Raw genomic sequence first — 16,056 nt, forward strand, 5'->3', positions numbered from 1 at the left:
ACCCATTATTTTATATTACCACAATAAAAACAACACATAATATATATTATCATCCCACATTGTGCCATTTTAAATTAAATCCGGAATAAAACCCCTTGACTGATGTCCCCTTCTTTCTTCAAATGTCACAGAATATGAACCGAAAATGAAATTTTTTCCTTCATCCCATCACTTTTAAAAGCTGAAAGTTGGTTTGTAAGACAGGAAGCTGTCAGGGCAGGTGCTGAGGGTGTGTGTGTTGCAGGTTCTGTACAGGACCAGCAGCCAGGACAGGGTGCAGGAGTTCACCACTGACACCACGACAGCCGAGCTGTGGCTGCAGCTCAAGGATGACTATTTTATAGAAGTCAAAGCCACCACGGAGGGAGGAGATGGCAGCAGCAGCGAGCAGATCCTCATCCCCAGACTAGCCAGTAGGTTGAACCACTTTCCTTCACCCCAGCTTGCCTTTGTGTCCTTTATTGACGGGGGGAAAAAATAAAATTAATACTTTGTGTGGGAATAAGGTAATGAAAAGGAAAGCAATTAAAAGTCTTCATGCCTGTATGCATGGCAAACTCCATTCTGTTGAACTGGTAAATTACCATGTAGATTGGTATTAAAAATGTTTTTTACTTCTCCTTTTTAAAAAAAATTATTGCCTTGAAATTAGAGTCACAGAAGAATCATTAAAGTTGGAAAGACCTCCAAGATCACTGAGTCCAACCTTTGACCAAAGAGCACTAAAACCATTTGTAGTCACAGCATTTTGCAAAGCATTTTTGCAGTTTTTAAATATTTGCTGTATTTTTGTAAATCTCTTGTGCTTGTAGGAATTCTTTTTAAAATTACAATAACTTTTTCTTAGCATGTAGGAAGAGTAATAATGTGGCACAGCACATATTCATGCTTTCACTTAATCCTGACCTTTTCCTTTGTCACAGGTATGGATGCAAGAGGTTCTGCTCCATCAGTCTTGAGTATCTTCAGTGTCTCCAGCTTCTTAGCAACAATATTTTCCTTGACCCTTAATTCAGTGTTGTGATGATATATTTGCATTTGCTGGGAAAGAAAAAAAAATTGGTTACTAAAGTGCTTTTTATAAAAAAAAAACCTGCAGTGGTTAATGCATGTTTTTTTCTTCTATCCTGACGTGTTTTTAAATTCTTTATATTTCACTGTAAGTTGAAGTAAAAATACCGTGTAAAGTTTAGCAAATCCTTGAAAAAGGAATCTAAAATGCCTTAATACTTGAACCAAAGGAGTTTACATGTTCCATGCTTCAGATGCAGTGTGAGAGAGGAGGGGAGGGATGGCACCACAGGGGCAGGGCTGTGGGGAAGAGCTCAGCTCAGTGAGAAACTCCATTTTTACAGCAACACTGAGTTGTTCTGGGTCTGTTCTGCATCGTCACGATGACATTTGATGTGGAAAGATGCAGTCAGAGCTGTGGCTGTCACCAATCCCAGTGGCTGCTCCATCATTCAGCAGGATTGGATCCTTTCCCTGCTGCCCTCACTGGGAGTTCCTGAGAATAAAGCCTGAAATCCCAGCCTGGAGCAGGGCAGGGGCTCAGAGGTGGTTTTGCACAGTTCCTGAGGCAGAGCCTGCTCTGCTGCTCCTGACAAATCATCTCCCAGCTGGGATCCCAAGGATCCTCTGGTGATGTTTGTGCACCTTTTCCAACACCCACCCTTCACCCGTCAATCCCAGCTTCATTCCCTCATCTTCCCCACCTTACATTTCCCAGCCAGGTTATTCATTCACACCAAACTCCCACCTCCAGCAGGGTTCTATTTCCCTCCTGCCCACATTTCAGGAGCAGAAGTGCCCAGCTGGCAGCACTTTGGAGCTGCAGTGGCACCCTGGCCTTACCCAGAGGGACAGCCACCCTTCCTCCCTGCCCTGGGACGTGGTGCTCCCACCTCTGCAGCCCCAAATCCTCATCCTCATCTGCATCACCCTGAGTTCAGAGTTACAGTCAGACCTCTCCCTCCTGCTGCTCTTTAACCAGTTCTAACTGTTTCACCTGCCCTGGCACTCACCACCCCTGGCACAGGATTTTGGGGAGTTTATGGCAATACTGTAGGATATAATAATAAGTGATACAACAACACTTCAGGCTGGCTATTCTAGAGACATTCGTGCTGTCTTTGCTAGCAGTAAATTAAAGATACATTAAGCCTGGTCCATTTGACTTCTAGAGTTGTGATTAGTCAAATTAGCCTTTTAGACACCTTCAGAGGTGACACCATCCCTGTTCCAGCACTCCAGCACGTGTTCACATGACAGAAAGCACATCCTCTTAAAGACTATGGGGTTTTAATTCCCCATTATTACTAAAACACACAGAACTACAAAGGGAGAACCACAATGAATCAAATCATAAATAAAAAAATACCTTGATATGCATTGAGCTGGCCAGTGAGCTGATGAGCTGCAGAGCCCAAGTGCTGCTGAGGTAAGCCAGAGCTGTCCATGAGCTGTATATATGTACATAGAGAGCTATAAATGACTTTGTTGCTTCTCCACGTGGCTAACCAGCGTTGTTTTCAGACACTTGCAAACAGGGGGTGGGTGGGACATGGAAATACAGGTGTTCCTAGTAAGTATAGTTCCATTTCATGCAGCAAAGGGTGACTTTTTTCTTGTTCCACAAAATTCTAGTCCAGGTTCCTGTACTGCCCGTTTTTTCACGCGCTTACATTGTATTATTATTTGATTTCTAGTTCTATATCTCCATGAGATATTGTACCCAGTACCTTGTTTCATATTGAAAAGGTTGAAATTTATCCTTAAACTTCCAGTTGTGTGTGTATCCTATGGTTATCTGTATGCATTTTTTTCTATTGCTCTAATAAAATATTTATTACATTGAGGGATAATGGAATATCTCAAAGTATTGCTGCTTGTTTCTATGATATATTTGCACACATTGGGGGTTAATGCAGCTAAAAATGGTTGTTCTCAAGCTTCTGAGCTGCACCTCTGCCCACAGCAGGATGGACAAAAATCCACCTCCCTTTCCCTGGATTAATTTCCCATCTAACTAGTCAGGCTGTTTCCTCTTCCCTAAACTGAAAAAAAAATCCCTAATTTAATTATACTGAAGAAGAGTTAGTTTTAATAATAACTGACTCAGTGTATCACTATTTAGCATTAAACTGCAGGTCCTTTTTGTTGTTGCAGTTGCCTGTTTCTTACATGCTGCACCTTCCTGTAAAACCTGAGATTTTCCAGCACTAAAAATACTTCTTCCTGGGACCACAGGCACAGCACAACTAATTATTTTAAGCTTTTAAACTGTGGATTCTACCTGCATAATAGAGAGCTGATCCAGGTGCTGCAATAAGGGTTAATAATGATCCCAACAAATCACAAGTGTGGATCCATGACTGAAGTAATTTTTCTTGAGTAAATCAGGTTTTTCCTTTCAGATGGTTGTAGTTGGACAATCCTGCGTTGCTCTGCCTCCCCAGTGTCCACTTTAGTCTTCCTTTAACTCTTCCTCATATCATGTTAATTCAGCTCAGGTTATTTGCATTAATAAAAGTGACTTGGTTCTCCAGTGAGTTGGTAAAAAAGTTGTCATTGGGAGGAAAGTAAAGGAGGAAAAGGTGGAGAGGCAGTAAGGATAATCCTACCTCCTGCAGGCATTGCCAGAGCAGCTCCTGGGACCATCAAAAATTAGCAACTCAGTCCTGGCTGAAAAGGAAAAAAAAAATCATCAATAAAAATGAAAAATGTGAATAGAATAACTTACACAAGAACTGCAGGTGGTGGGTAAGGGGGTTCTGCCATTCCATTGGACTTGTGTTTCCCCAAAAATAGCCAGCACTTTGTCAAAGCTGATATTTGAAATCTTGTAAGAAAGATTGGTAGGCTTCAGTCATAGTTTTAAAAATTGCATTTTCAATTCCCCATCCAAAACCAGAGCTGTATTCTAAATCCGAATTTCTCAGAGGTACTTGGAATAAGACTTCTTTTAAAAAACACGACTTTTCCTTTGAACAGTTTACTGTTGGATATGTTACAAATACACAGGATCCTCTATGAATACAAAATGAGTTAAAAAACTAATATCACTCCAGCCCAAAGAAATACTGGAGATCTCCATTTTCGACTTAATTTGCCTTTCAGTGGTGGCAGGCAGACGTGGGCAGTGCCTGTCAGGTTATATATGTTATGTCTTAATAACAGGCAATAAAGCAAGCTGTCCAGCATGAGGGAGTGCATTGATCTGACAGCTCTGCCTGAAATAAATAACAATGGGATATTGTGAAAATAAAATGAGTTTGTAAACAGGCCCTGGCTCTCTTAGGGGAAACAACCGCCTCGATTGTTTTATGCTAATGCTGTGAACTCCTGAAAAGCAATAAAAAGGGATGTGTTTAGCAGAGATAGAGCTGGATGCACTTTGCTGCTGCTTTATCAGGGCTGATGGATGGAGAGAGGCATTTGGGATGTGGTGCAGGCACAGGGAGCTGCCCTGGCATGGGGATGTGCTGCACCTGCAGCAGCTCTGGGGAGCAGCCTTGCCTCTCAGAAAAGGGATTTCTTGAGCCTTCGGAGGAAGCAGGAGGTGCAGCCTGGAAAAGAGGGCAGAATTCCTCTATTTCTAAGCTGAGCTCCTATCAGCAGCCTCAGCAAGCTCTGTTCCTCAGTTATTCATGCCTCACCTTTGACTTGGAAGGTTCCCAAGGTGGCTGAGGCTGTGGACACCTGACTGGCACCCCTGGGGCTCCAACCCTGCCGTGGGCATTCCCTCCAGGACAGCCCTGTGCCAGCCCTGCCCTGTCCCTCTGTGCTGCTGGCAGGTGTGCCAGGGGAAGGGCACTGTCCTGGAGATGCCATCAGGGGACACGAGTGTGGCTGTGCCCAAGTGCTCTGCCACAAACAGCTGTCACTCTCAAATAGCCAGTTTGGGGTTGATTTCCCTGTTTTCATGGCTGTGATGCCAGTCCTGTGCCCTGCCTGGCATGGGATGCACTGCAGAGCTGCCCCCAGAAGTTTGGTGTTTTAATAAACAAACACTCACCTTTGCTGTGGTTCATCCTCCTGCAGAGCCTGAGCTGCCACACTGCCGTGTCCTCGTTGGAATTCATACCCTGCTCTGCCTTTGCTTTGGGCTTAAACACTGTTTTCAGACTTCACAGTTTGTGCATGAGAGTGTTTTAGTATTAGAATTTCACAGGACCTTCATGTGCATCCTTCCTTTGCTTTTTCCATCCTTAAGGGTCAAGAAAACTTTATAAACTCACTTGGAATTAAATTTCTTTTCTTGAGCTCCTCACTGATCTTTTTGAGGTCAACAAGTGTCTTTGAAAGTCTTTTTTTTTCAAATGCACAAATACAGGAGCCGTGCCTGTAATGCCATGCAGCATTACTGAGACACTTTCTTCCCCATGTACCCAAGATTATTTTCTTACCCTTTAAGAGCATAATTAGTCCTGTGAGGTCTGGACCATGCCTGCTCTTCGTGCTGTGCTCTTCATTCCTTCCCAGAGATTAATTCCCTTTGGGGGGGAGAACATCAAGGCATCGGCAGATGCTGGAAAAGGAAGAATCAAAAGTATCCTGTTAGGAGCCTGGGAAAGGATGCAACTTCAAGGTGTTCATTAATTCAGCCCATGATAATTCAAACTCAAAACAGCTCCTAGGATGGGGGAACAGCCAGAATTGTCCAACTTTTGAGGGAGTGCAGCTCCTTGCTGCCTGCTCAGCCCCCATCCTGCCAAACCCTGCACTCCTGGGGATGCAGAGCTGCAAGAGGAGGGACAGGGATTCACTTCCTCACTCCATCATCAGCCAAGGATGCAGGACTGGAATCCCCCAGCAGCACCCAGGGAGGGTCTGCATGCCTGTGGGCAAAGGTGGCACCTCAAACCAGCTGCCATTAATTAACACATGTGGCCATTAATGAAAATGCAAAATAAAAGTGATTGCTTTGAATGAAAGTCACACACAGCTCTGGAGGGACTCCCTGCTTGCACAGCATCCTCCTGCTCAGGGGCACAGGGCTTTGGGAATCTCCTGATCCTGCAAAGTGGGGCAGGAACCTGTGGGGACAAACTGATGCAGCCCTGAATCTGCTCTGCAGCCCCAGAGAGAGCTGCAGGAGGATTTTGTCACCTCCAGGGAGGTGCTGGGGATGTTCCCCTGAGGCTGGAGCACCTCCAAGCCCTCCCCACACCCATTCCTCCAAAAATGGGACATTGACAGCAGGATAACATCCCTTGGGAATGCTCTCCTTGGGGGAAACTCTGGTTTGTGTTGGAACAGAAGCAATAACCTCTTAGATCAGGTAAATGCACAAAAAGAAACAAATCAGAGAAAACATGGGAAAGTCCTGTCTTTGCTGCCCCTGATGCTACAAATAATAAATCATTTGCCCAGGACTGTGAAGGAGTCACTCAGAAAAGGACATGTGTTTAACAAGAATTTCCCTCATTAGCAATCCAAGGAGGGCCTTGCTTAAGGCAGACAAATAATTTAATTTTTGTCACACTTCCTAACATTGCCACCAAACTGAGGCATTTACAGTCACACTTGTCACAACACTAATTATCTGTTTGAATAGCAGAGCTCTCTGCTGATTGAATGAGTTCTGCCATGAGAGCAGATCATTTCAGCAGCAGTAGCTGATCATCATTACTTTTTGGATATAGGATGTAAATAGACGGTAATGACATAAAAGATGGCTTTGGTACCTTTAGAGCAGCTTCAGCCAAGATGGGGGAGTTTCTGCAGCAGCCAAAAGCTTCTGCTCATGGTCTGGAAAACAATGTCTTGGGGGTTTGTGTTGCCTAGGAAACGTGAAAAATAAAGCACCATTAATTACCTCTTTCCAAGCAAGCAGAGTATCCAGTGCTGAGGGTTTGATCCCAGCTAATGAATGCTCACCCCAATTGCAGCTGATCAATCAGCCCTGCAGAGCCAGGGCAGAGCTCAGGCTCAGCAATCCTCCAGGTTCTGCTCTGCCTTTGCAGACACTGCCTGGCCAGTTGTGCCTCTTGCCTTCACATCCATAACCTCCTAACGACTTCAGCTGGTTTTCTTTTCATGTAAATGCATTTCTTTTTCAAGGAGGTGCTAGCAGCAGACCTGGTAAACATCCAGGCAAACACATATGCAAGTCCTATATAAGTCCCATACATATGTGGGATATTTATATATATATATATACACAGTAATATATTTATATTTTTATATAGATATTTAATATATTTTCATAAAGATATGTATATATACACATGAGTATATAAATAATAATGAACATAGAAATAAATAATAAATAATAAATAATAAATAATAAATAATAAATAATAAATAATAAATCTAAACATATATTATTATAAATATACATTATTTATCTATATGTGCATATATATGGGTATATGTTTATATATATCCATATAGATGAATATATATATATATGGGTAAATATTTTATATATATCTATATTTAATGTATTTTTCATAAATATATGTATATATTAATATACACAAGTATATAAATAAATAATGGATATAGAAATAAATAAATAATAAATCTAAACATATATTATTATAAATATACATTATTTATCTATATATGTATATATATGGGTATACTTTTAATATATATCCATATATATTTTTATATATATGGGTTCATTTATCTATAGATGGATATATATATCTATAGATACACACAGACATATGCACATTATATATATATATAATACATATATTGTATGTATAATATAATAGTATTGTATGTGTAATTAGTATTACATGTATAATATATATCTAGTATGTGTATATACAATATAAATATATATATTTTCTCCATAAATGAAACCATGCTGATAGTCCTGGCCACTGGCACAGAACCACGAGTTCAGCCAGACATTCTGCTCTGTCATTCTACCCAAAATGCTGCCAAAATCTTTACTGTTATATCTTCTGTATAACAACTTTAAAGTGTAATTAAACATTTTTTACTGCAGACTACACTCACTGCTTTTCTTCCCTCCAGTATTGGTGCTTTGGTCCTAATTTTCTAATTAGGAAATATAACTGGATAACTCCATGAAATAACTGCAATAAGAAATAATGCTGTGAAATCAGTGAAACTGGAATCAACCTCTTCTTGTAGGAGTTTGAAGTCATCCTAAAAGTTTATTTTGGGAAGGCTGCACCCCCTGCCAGCACAGCCCAAAGCAATCAGAAAAACTTTAGGCACAAAAAGTAGGGATAAAAATAATTGCAGTGATTCTGAGATTTTTTTATATTAGTCCCAGCTATTTTAAGCAAAAAATTGCTTTAAAAAGACACTGAAAGACAACCTTTCCCTTTGGTGAGCATCCATTTCTAAATGAGCTGTTTACATGGCTAATTCTGAGTTTTCTTTTCTCTCTCCAGTTTTCCTCAAGGACTGATGCCAGAGGCAATCTCCTTGAATCTCCTGACTCTTTCTGGAGGTTAAACTGGCTACCAGAAAGCTGGATCAAAGGGAAAGAAAAACTTTCTTTGGGAAGCACAAAAATATTTACATTAACACAAGATGAGCCAGAACTCTTCATTTCTACCATGTAGACACGCTTGTAAAAAGCAAATTAAAATTTGGCCATTTTTAGTTCAACTGGGGAGGAGAGAAGGGATTTTATAGCTCATGTAAGTGAAGAGAGACAAGGCTGGAAATCAGTTTGTGATGCAGCTAATTGAAAAAAATCCAGAGTTTTCAGGGTTTCTTGCCTGGAGGAGAGAATTTCTCTGAGCCATTTTAATGCACAAGAGGAAAAGTGAATAAAGTTTTCCCACCACAGACAATTGGCTGGGAAATGGCAGCCAGAAAGAGCTGGATTGGAGCAGGCAGACCTTGAAAAGCAAGACAAGAACTTTTTTTCAGCCTTTTCTGAGCTCCTCAGCTGCAAACACCAATTTTGGCAGCAGGCTATTAATAGAAGTGATGAGAGATAACACAGATTCAGTCGGGGTTGGTCACTGCAGTAAAAAAATTAGAGATATTTTTTCACAAGATATTTCTGAAGAATTCTCCTCTTTCTGGCCAGCTCTGGTAAAACTCAGACAAAATGGGGAGTTGAGTGCACTTATTGGTATTTATTCTAACGAGTTCATCATCTCTCCTCACCCATGTGCTGGCAGCAACCCATAAATATTGGGATATCAAACACCCACTTGTGCCTGCCCTGGGAGGAGCAGAGTGTCCCTTCTGCACTTCATTAGCTGTCCTCTGGGGAGGAATGAGCAAGGCCAAGCTTTCAATTTGGGAAAGGCTTTCCTCAGAAGCTGTGAGCTCTGTGATGTTCTGGGGCTGGCAGAGGCAGAGGCCACCAGCCCTGAAAGTACTGCCAGCCCTCAGGAGGGACCATGAGGATGGTGCAGATGACAAAGGTGACCAGGGTCAGAATGCTGAGCATCAACATCGTGCTGGAGTGGATGAAAGCCCTGATGAGGAGCAAAAATTGCTTCCCAGAAACTCCCTTTCCTACAAGGAAGTCATTTCTGCTCCTTGAGTCCAGGAGAACCAGGATGCTGCTGCCTGGGGCTACAACTCTTAATTGGAGTTTAGGGGTTTTAATCCAATATCTCTTGATTTCCTTGAAGTCTCCTGGATCAGAATCCTCCCTTTCACCTGGGGAGCCTGACCATCCTGCTGCACATTTGGGATGAAAGCCCAGATTTCACACTTGATTTCTAGACCTGGATCATGAGCTAATGGGCTCTGCTTTGTACAGAGACAAAACTTCAACACTGAATTGCTGAAAATCGGGTTTGAATCTCATTTTTTACCCCAGCTCCATGAAGTTTCAGTTAATTTCCAATATTCCATGTGCTCTTTTGTCTGGTCCCAGCCCAGCTGCAGCCACACAAGTCCTGCATTCCCAGAGCAGCTCCTGACTCTTGCTCTTCTCAGGCCAGCACAGGGCTGGGATCAGCTCCCAAGGAGAGGAATTGCTGATGGAATTCATGTCTCTTCTGGCCAAAATAACCAGATAAACTTATAAATATAAGCAGACACTTTGAGGGACAACATGCTTAAAATATTGAATTATATGGTAGTGGCATAAAATGGGAAATAATTGAAATTGGAAGAGAATTAAAAGAGCATTAAAGAAATGTCTAACATTTTCTCTATTTCACCTGTGAATAATGCCTCATTCATTGCTTTAAAGATTCAAGAAGGGCTCAATAAAGATATCTGAAGTGCCAAATAAACATTATTTGTTAGTGAGTCCCACCTGCCCAACAGCTGCTCTACATGGCCTTTAGCGACATTTTTCATTGGTGATAAGGAAAAAAGCATTTGAGCAGAGAACCACAGAATCATTTAGGATAGGAAAGACTTTTAAGATCATCGGGTCTGACCATTAACCCAGCACTGCCAAGGTCACCACTAAACCTCATCCCCAAGCACCACATCCACACCTCCTTTAAATCCCTCCGGGGATGCTGACCCCACCACTGCCCTGTTCCAGGGCTTAACAACCCTTTCAGAGGAGAAATTCCTCCTAATATCCAATCTAAACCTCCCCTGGCACAGCTTGAGGCCATTTCCCCTCTCTTATGGCTCGTTACCCGGGACAAGAGACATCGATTTCCCTCTCTGTGCAGAGCACTGAAGTTTTGTGAGCACAGAACTCAGACACAGAGCCCAAATGCTCAGGTGAGCACAGCAAAGAGCACTGGAGCATCGCTGCTCACCGAGGGAAAAATCTTCCTCTATGGCAGGACAGGACTCCTGGCTACTGAATTCAGGACTTAAACACGAGGAAAAATATATCAACTACACACCCAGAAAGCTGAGGGAGTGATGGGCTGGTTTGCCCACAGCCCAGCAGCAGAGATGCTGCTGATTGCCAGGCTGCAGACGGACGCTGCATGGAGAAATTAAACTCCAAGTGGTTGGTCGTGGGGTTTTTTTTACCACATCAGTCAGATTTTGCGTCTGTGGGAAACTTTTCCTCAGAGAGGCTCTTTTCACAGACACAGCAGGGAAGGAGGTAACAGCATGAAATGAGAGAGAGCTTGAAAAGCAGCGGCCGTGCTGCAGGAAGCCCAACATTTGCATGTTAAGCTACATCTACTCCCCGAACGCTCAGACACATGAAAGCAACCCCGGATTTTTGGTTAGCAGCAGATCTATTCGCTGCAGCCTGAATTTAAAGGTCAGGGATGTTTAGAGCTGGGGTTTTCTTGCACTTAGCTGGAGCAGAGCTCCACGGCTCTCCTCTGGAGGAGCAGAGGGAAAAGCACCGTGCCGGGACAATGGGTCACGGTCCTGTCTCAGCAAAGAGTTTGACATCAGTCCCTGCTTCCCAGTGCCAGTGGCCCTGATTCACTGGGATGTTGTAGGAGAGACACTTCTCTGATACCAGTGACCTTAACAAGAGCTTTTCAGAGCTTGTCAGGCTGTGACAGCTGAATCATTTTAGGCATGTAAATGCCGCGTGAGTGGAAAGCAGCTGAACGAAACCTTTTTCCCAAAAACACAGCCCTGAGGAGAGTATGAGACATTCCAACTCAGTTTGGACCTGTCTCATCTCCAGAAATTAAACTGATTTCTGACCAGGCTGAAGGTTTCCTACCTGACATGGCAATTGTGCTCTTTGGCTTCTCCCCACAGGCCGGAAGGGCTGGCAGGGCTGATAGTCATCATCTCCGTCCCACCTCAGCAGCACCAGGGCTGAGGATGCTCAGCTCTGCCTCCTGCCCCTCCTCATCCTCCCGTGCCACCCTGGTGAACAGCCAGGCATGGCAGGGTTGTTATCCACACCCCTGAGCTCCCCAGGATGCTGTTTCCTGCCTGGCTTTGGCATTCGGGAGCAGGTGAAGTGGGAGATAAAGAATAAAATGATGACCCTTGTCATTGCCTCCCAAACGAGCAGCATGATGTGGCTGCGAGTTTGAATAGCCAGGGAAGAGGCAGACACATGCTGGATTGACTGAGATAAATGCTGGTCACAGCTGTTGAATTCCTGGTGCTGATGAAGGCTGCAGAAAAATTGTGTGTATGCAGAGAGGATAAGAGATGAGGGCTGCTGTTGCCTGCCAGGAGATAAAGGGCTCGAGTGGCTGCTGCGTTGTTTGGGTTTGTGATTGGATTGATATGGCTCATGTCTTGGAACACTGCTGATAGAGGTGAGCAATTAAACAGCAACACAGGCCAAGATCCTTGGATTCACCTGAAATGCACTGGGGAGCTGCTGGGGAAGGGAAGCTGGAGGGACTGATCTGATCCAGGGTTAAATAAAAACCCTCCAGAGGGTTTTTATTTCTGTTCTTCTGCACTGGTCTTTTATCTCATGCTGGTGGGATGGCACATGGTCCCACCTCCTCTGGACAGGGGACACAACCTCTGAAGCCACACGGGAGGGAGAGGTGGGGACAGATTTGTCTCACACACCCCAAACAGCAATACATAAGCAGCACTGAGAGCAGAGACAAAACCCCTCAGACTTCCCAGCACATGGTGGGATTTAAAAAGAGCTGTTTCCAGTTTCCTGCCTTCCCCTCCCTCCCCTTCCTCTCACAGCACTGAGATGATTTCCCACAGAACTGAAGCAAAGCACCAACCCCAGCAGCATCACTTTAAAAATGAGCTTGCCTCACTCAGAAACCCCCGAGGTTCCCTCAGAAACCCTCGGTTTCTTGTTCAGCGCTTCAGTGGCAGCCGAGCTCAGCTCTGGCAGCAGCTCCCAGGGGTGCCACCCGCGTCACAGGGGCAGTGGGGACAGGCAGCTGGCGTCACCGAGCCACCAGGCTTGCTCAGCAAGGCACAACACCCACCTGGGGCTCTGGCAGACTCGGCTTTAGCCTCCCAGCTCGCTTGCATGAATGCATCTGTGCTTTGCTCTGCTGCCTCCACGAGCACTGCTGCTGCTGCTGAGGCACTGCTGTGCTGAGAGCATCACTTATCCCGGGGAGGAACGAGACACAAATTGCTGGGGCTTGGCTCTGGGTTTTGTACCTCCTTGCTGTATCCACACAAGTCCCCTGTCTTATTCTTGGAGTGAATTTTCTGTTGCTTTCTGCCTGTAAACCTCCTTTCCAAGGGCAGCACCTTCCATTAGTGCAGTCCTTGGGGCATCCCTTTGGGACAATATGGGACACTATGATGTGTTGGGGTTTTCCCTGCCACCAGCCCTGAACCACCCTGACAGATTCTGTGTGTCTGCCTCCCAGAGTCCCCCTGAACAGATATCAGCCTGTATATCTGCCATACAGCACAGCAACACAGCCTGGACTGCCCTGCTGTGGAGGGAGGAAGAGGAAAAGAGATTCTCCTATTCTTTCTCTGCCTTCAACAAATCCACACCTGATGCTACTTGGCATTTACCTCTTACCTTCTCCTCTAATCTGTTCCTGTGCTGGGATTCAAATCCTGCCAAGGACAGCTGAACAGCCCCAGAACTCTTCTCCTTTTCAGCTCTGTCCCCTCTGTGGGGTTGCATTAAGTCACCCAAAGGTTCCTGCTCTGTTCAGGGCTCAGAGCAGAATTACATAAAGCAGCAGCACCTCTGCAAGGCAGAACTGATCTCCCACAGGGCATGAAACCAGGTGTAGCTCTCAATGACCACCTGAAATGGGGTTTTATGAAATTGCAGGTAGTACCAAAAATTTCAAAGTAGAGAAAAAATTCTGACATTGCCTATAAATGAAAATATTGACTGTTATTTTTAAATGCATTATTCCATGAAAAATGTGGTCATACTGCATTTAAACAGGTGACCATCTCAGGATTTAGTGCATCCGCTGAAAATTTTCATTATAAAGATAAAAAAAGTTTAAAAGCTTTGAATCAGAGTTGCTCACCTGTAGCATCCTCATCTGGGCTCTGCTCAGCCTCTCAGGCACAAACAGCTCCATATCCTCCAACACTTGAATACACAGTCAGGGAAACTTTCCTTTGGAAAGAGTTGAGAGAAAAGAAGGTGAATCACAGGTAAGGTTGAGTTAGGAACTCTTATGTCTGTTTGATTTTGGGCACACTTGTAGTTCATGTTTAGAATTCAATTATTTACATAATTGACAGAAATGTAAAAGCAAAGAAGATACAGAGTGAAAATATTTGTGGTTTCTTATGACAGCAAAAGACAACTTCAAAACAGCTTTAAAAATGAAGGCCAATGTTATTTTTAGATTTAGAGCTTTTAATGGTGTCAAAACCACACAACTAAATCAGTGATAGGCAAATGTTGGAGACACAATACATAACATTCTGGACTAAGATACATGCAAGACCACAGTCTGAACTGGGAATTCTTGTCCACTTTGCCTTCCTCAATTGCCTTTTCCACATTCCCACTGGGAATTCACACCACATTGCCTTTTTTTTGGCCACCAGGAAGTCAGAAAACAACATTTGGGATTCCTTTCCCAATACCTGCCATGGGCAACAGAAATCCCAACCCACACAAAGGACTCTTCAATGACCACCCACATTATCCTTTCCTTAAACACGTGTAGAGCAGAGCAAACAAAGGCAGAACTGGAGGCTGATGTGTGCTCTGTTTCATGTTTTCAGTTTCTGTCTCCCCACTGGTGAATGGAGGAGCACGTGGGGCTGGAAATTACCAAGCAGGTGTTGGAAAGACATCTGTAAGCAGTTCTGCTATGGTCTAATTAGTGCTCTGATACATATTACACTGCAAAGTCATCATTATTTCCTCTTCATTAGCTGCTGAAATATAATGCATCTTAAAAAAAAAACAAGAAACCAACCCATTTTCCTTTTTTTTTTAATTTTAAAAACCCCAAGAGCCTGTTTCTGCCATTACCATAACAAAGGCAATAGGAATATGATTAATGCATCCATCCAAACTCTGTGCATTGTACATTAAACACCAAGGCACCATCTCAGCCTAACGTGAGCTCCCACATTCTGAGACACAATTGTCAATATTCACACTTGCACCAAAGGAAATGTTTAGAAAGGAAGCAACAGCAGAATAAATCTTTTCTCCAAGGAAATGCTGAACCCTGCTCCTGCTCTTTGGAAACGGGGAGGCCACAAGTCCAGCAGAATGCACCCAGATTATTCAAGGCAGGGTCTGAGAGCTAGGGGAGAGCTCTGTGTTGCAGTCCCTCCTGTGAGAGCCCTGCACAGTTTGGAATGACTTCTGGCTGCTTCTGGCTCTCTCTCTGCCCCAGCAGGAGCTGCAGGATGCAGAAATTGCTGAAATGTAGCCATTCCTCCTCACAGGGACTCTGCAAGAGCTGCAGGACTGAGGGATCCTGGCCAGTTCCACACATCCCAGCTCAGTCCTGACCTCAGACTGCTCTGCCCCCTGTCCTGAGGGTCACCTCTGTCCTGTGGACATCCATGACACAGCTCCCCACTGGGATAACCTGTGCCAAGGCTGTGTCCCAGGTTGTGCTCCAGGATTCCTTCAGTGGTGCAGCATTTTTGGTTGTTCCAGTCACACAGCTGGGGTACAGGGATTTGGGGTTGGGAGGTGGATCAGGGATCCAACTCCTTTCCCCTGGGTCTGCACAGCCTGGACACCCACAGGAGCCACCACAGCATCCCCACAAAAACACATTCCCTTTTCCACCTCAAAGCTTAATTCTCCATCAAATGTTGGAAGTTGAGATGAACTCACCAGAGGGCACAGCAGCTCAGGAAGGAACATTTTTCTGCCTGCTTGGCCTCTGACAGCAGCCCTTTAATTACAGCACATGGCAAGTCTTCAGCAAGTCCCTGATCATGCCCAATCCCCCAAACTCAACTTAAATCTTCTCTGCAGCTCCACTCTCCACCCTCTCTGACAGAGCAGTGACAGATGCTTCACAAACTGATCCCTGATGGAACATAACACCAAGTCTATAATGAGGCTTTACTGCAACAACAGATTTTACCCCTCTAGAGATCTACAGAAATCTGGCCAGTTTTTAGGATAATTCAAGCTCTGGGGAGCAAGAAAACCCCAAAGTTGCTGCTGGTCATGAAGCTGATGAAGCAGCAGAGACAGCAGTGCTGGGGGGCAGCTGAAAACAGCCCCTGGGTTTTCTAGGGATGTTTCTAGCCCTGGCTCCCAAAAGCCCCCAAAACCACAACCCAACACAGCCA

The 16,056-nt window shown here is 44.2% G+C and overlaps 1 protein-coding gene and 1 long non-coding RNA gene across 2 annotated transcripts in view; one reads left to right on the forward strand and one right to left on the reverse strand.

Annotated features, from left to right (window-relative positions):
- CNTN3 (contactin 3) overlaps window positions 1-2,865 on the forward strand; it is an 89,266-nt gene extending 86,401 nt beyond the window's left edge. The window contains exons 20-21 of the mRNA XM_085072269.1: window positions 245-413; window positions 924-2,865. Coding sequence (XP_084928395.1) covers window positions 245-413; window positions 924-1,024 — 270 coding nt within the window. The 3' untranslated portion in view covers window positions 1,025-2,865. The remainder of the gene's footprint in view (window positions 1-244; window positions 414-923) is intronic.
- Window positions 347-13,895, reverse strand: LOC146431534 (uncharacterized). The gene is made up of 6 exons (XR_014854681.1): window positions 13,800-13,895; window positions 6,690-6,785; window positions 5,409-5,530; window positions 3,624-3,680; window positions 907-1,041; window positions 347-456 (listed from the first exon to the last, which is right to left on the reverse strand). It is a non-coding gene; the product is annotated as an uncharacterized LOC146431534 (long non-coding RNA).
- Between the last annotated feature and the right edge of the window lie 2,161 nt (window positions 13,896-16,056).

Source organism: Lichenostomus cassidix, chromosome 12 (assembly GCF_008360975.1).
Source record: "Lichenostomus cassidix isolate B80296 chromosome 12, HeHo_3.0, whole genome shotgun sequence".
Classification (NCBI taxonomy): Eukaryota; Metazoa; Chordata; class Aves; order Passeriformes; family Meliphagidae; genus Lichenostomus; species Lichenostomus cassidix.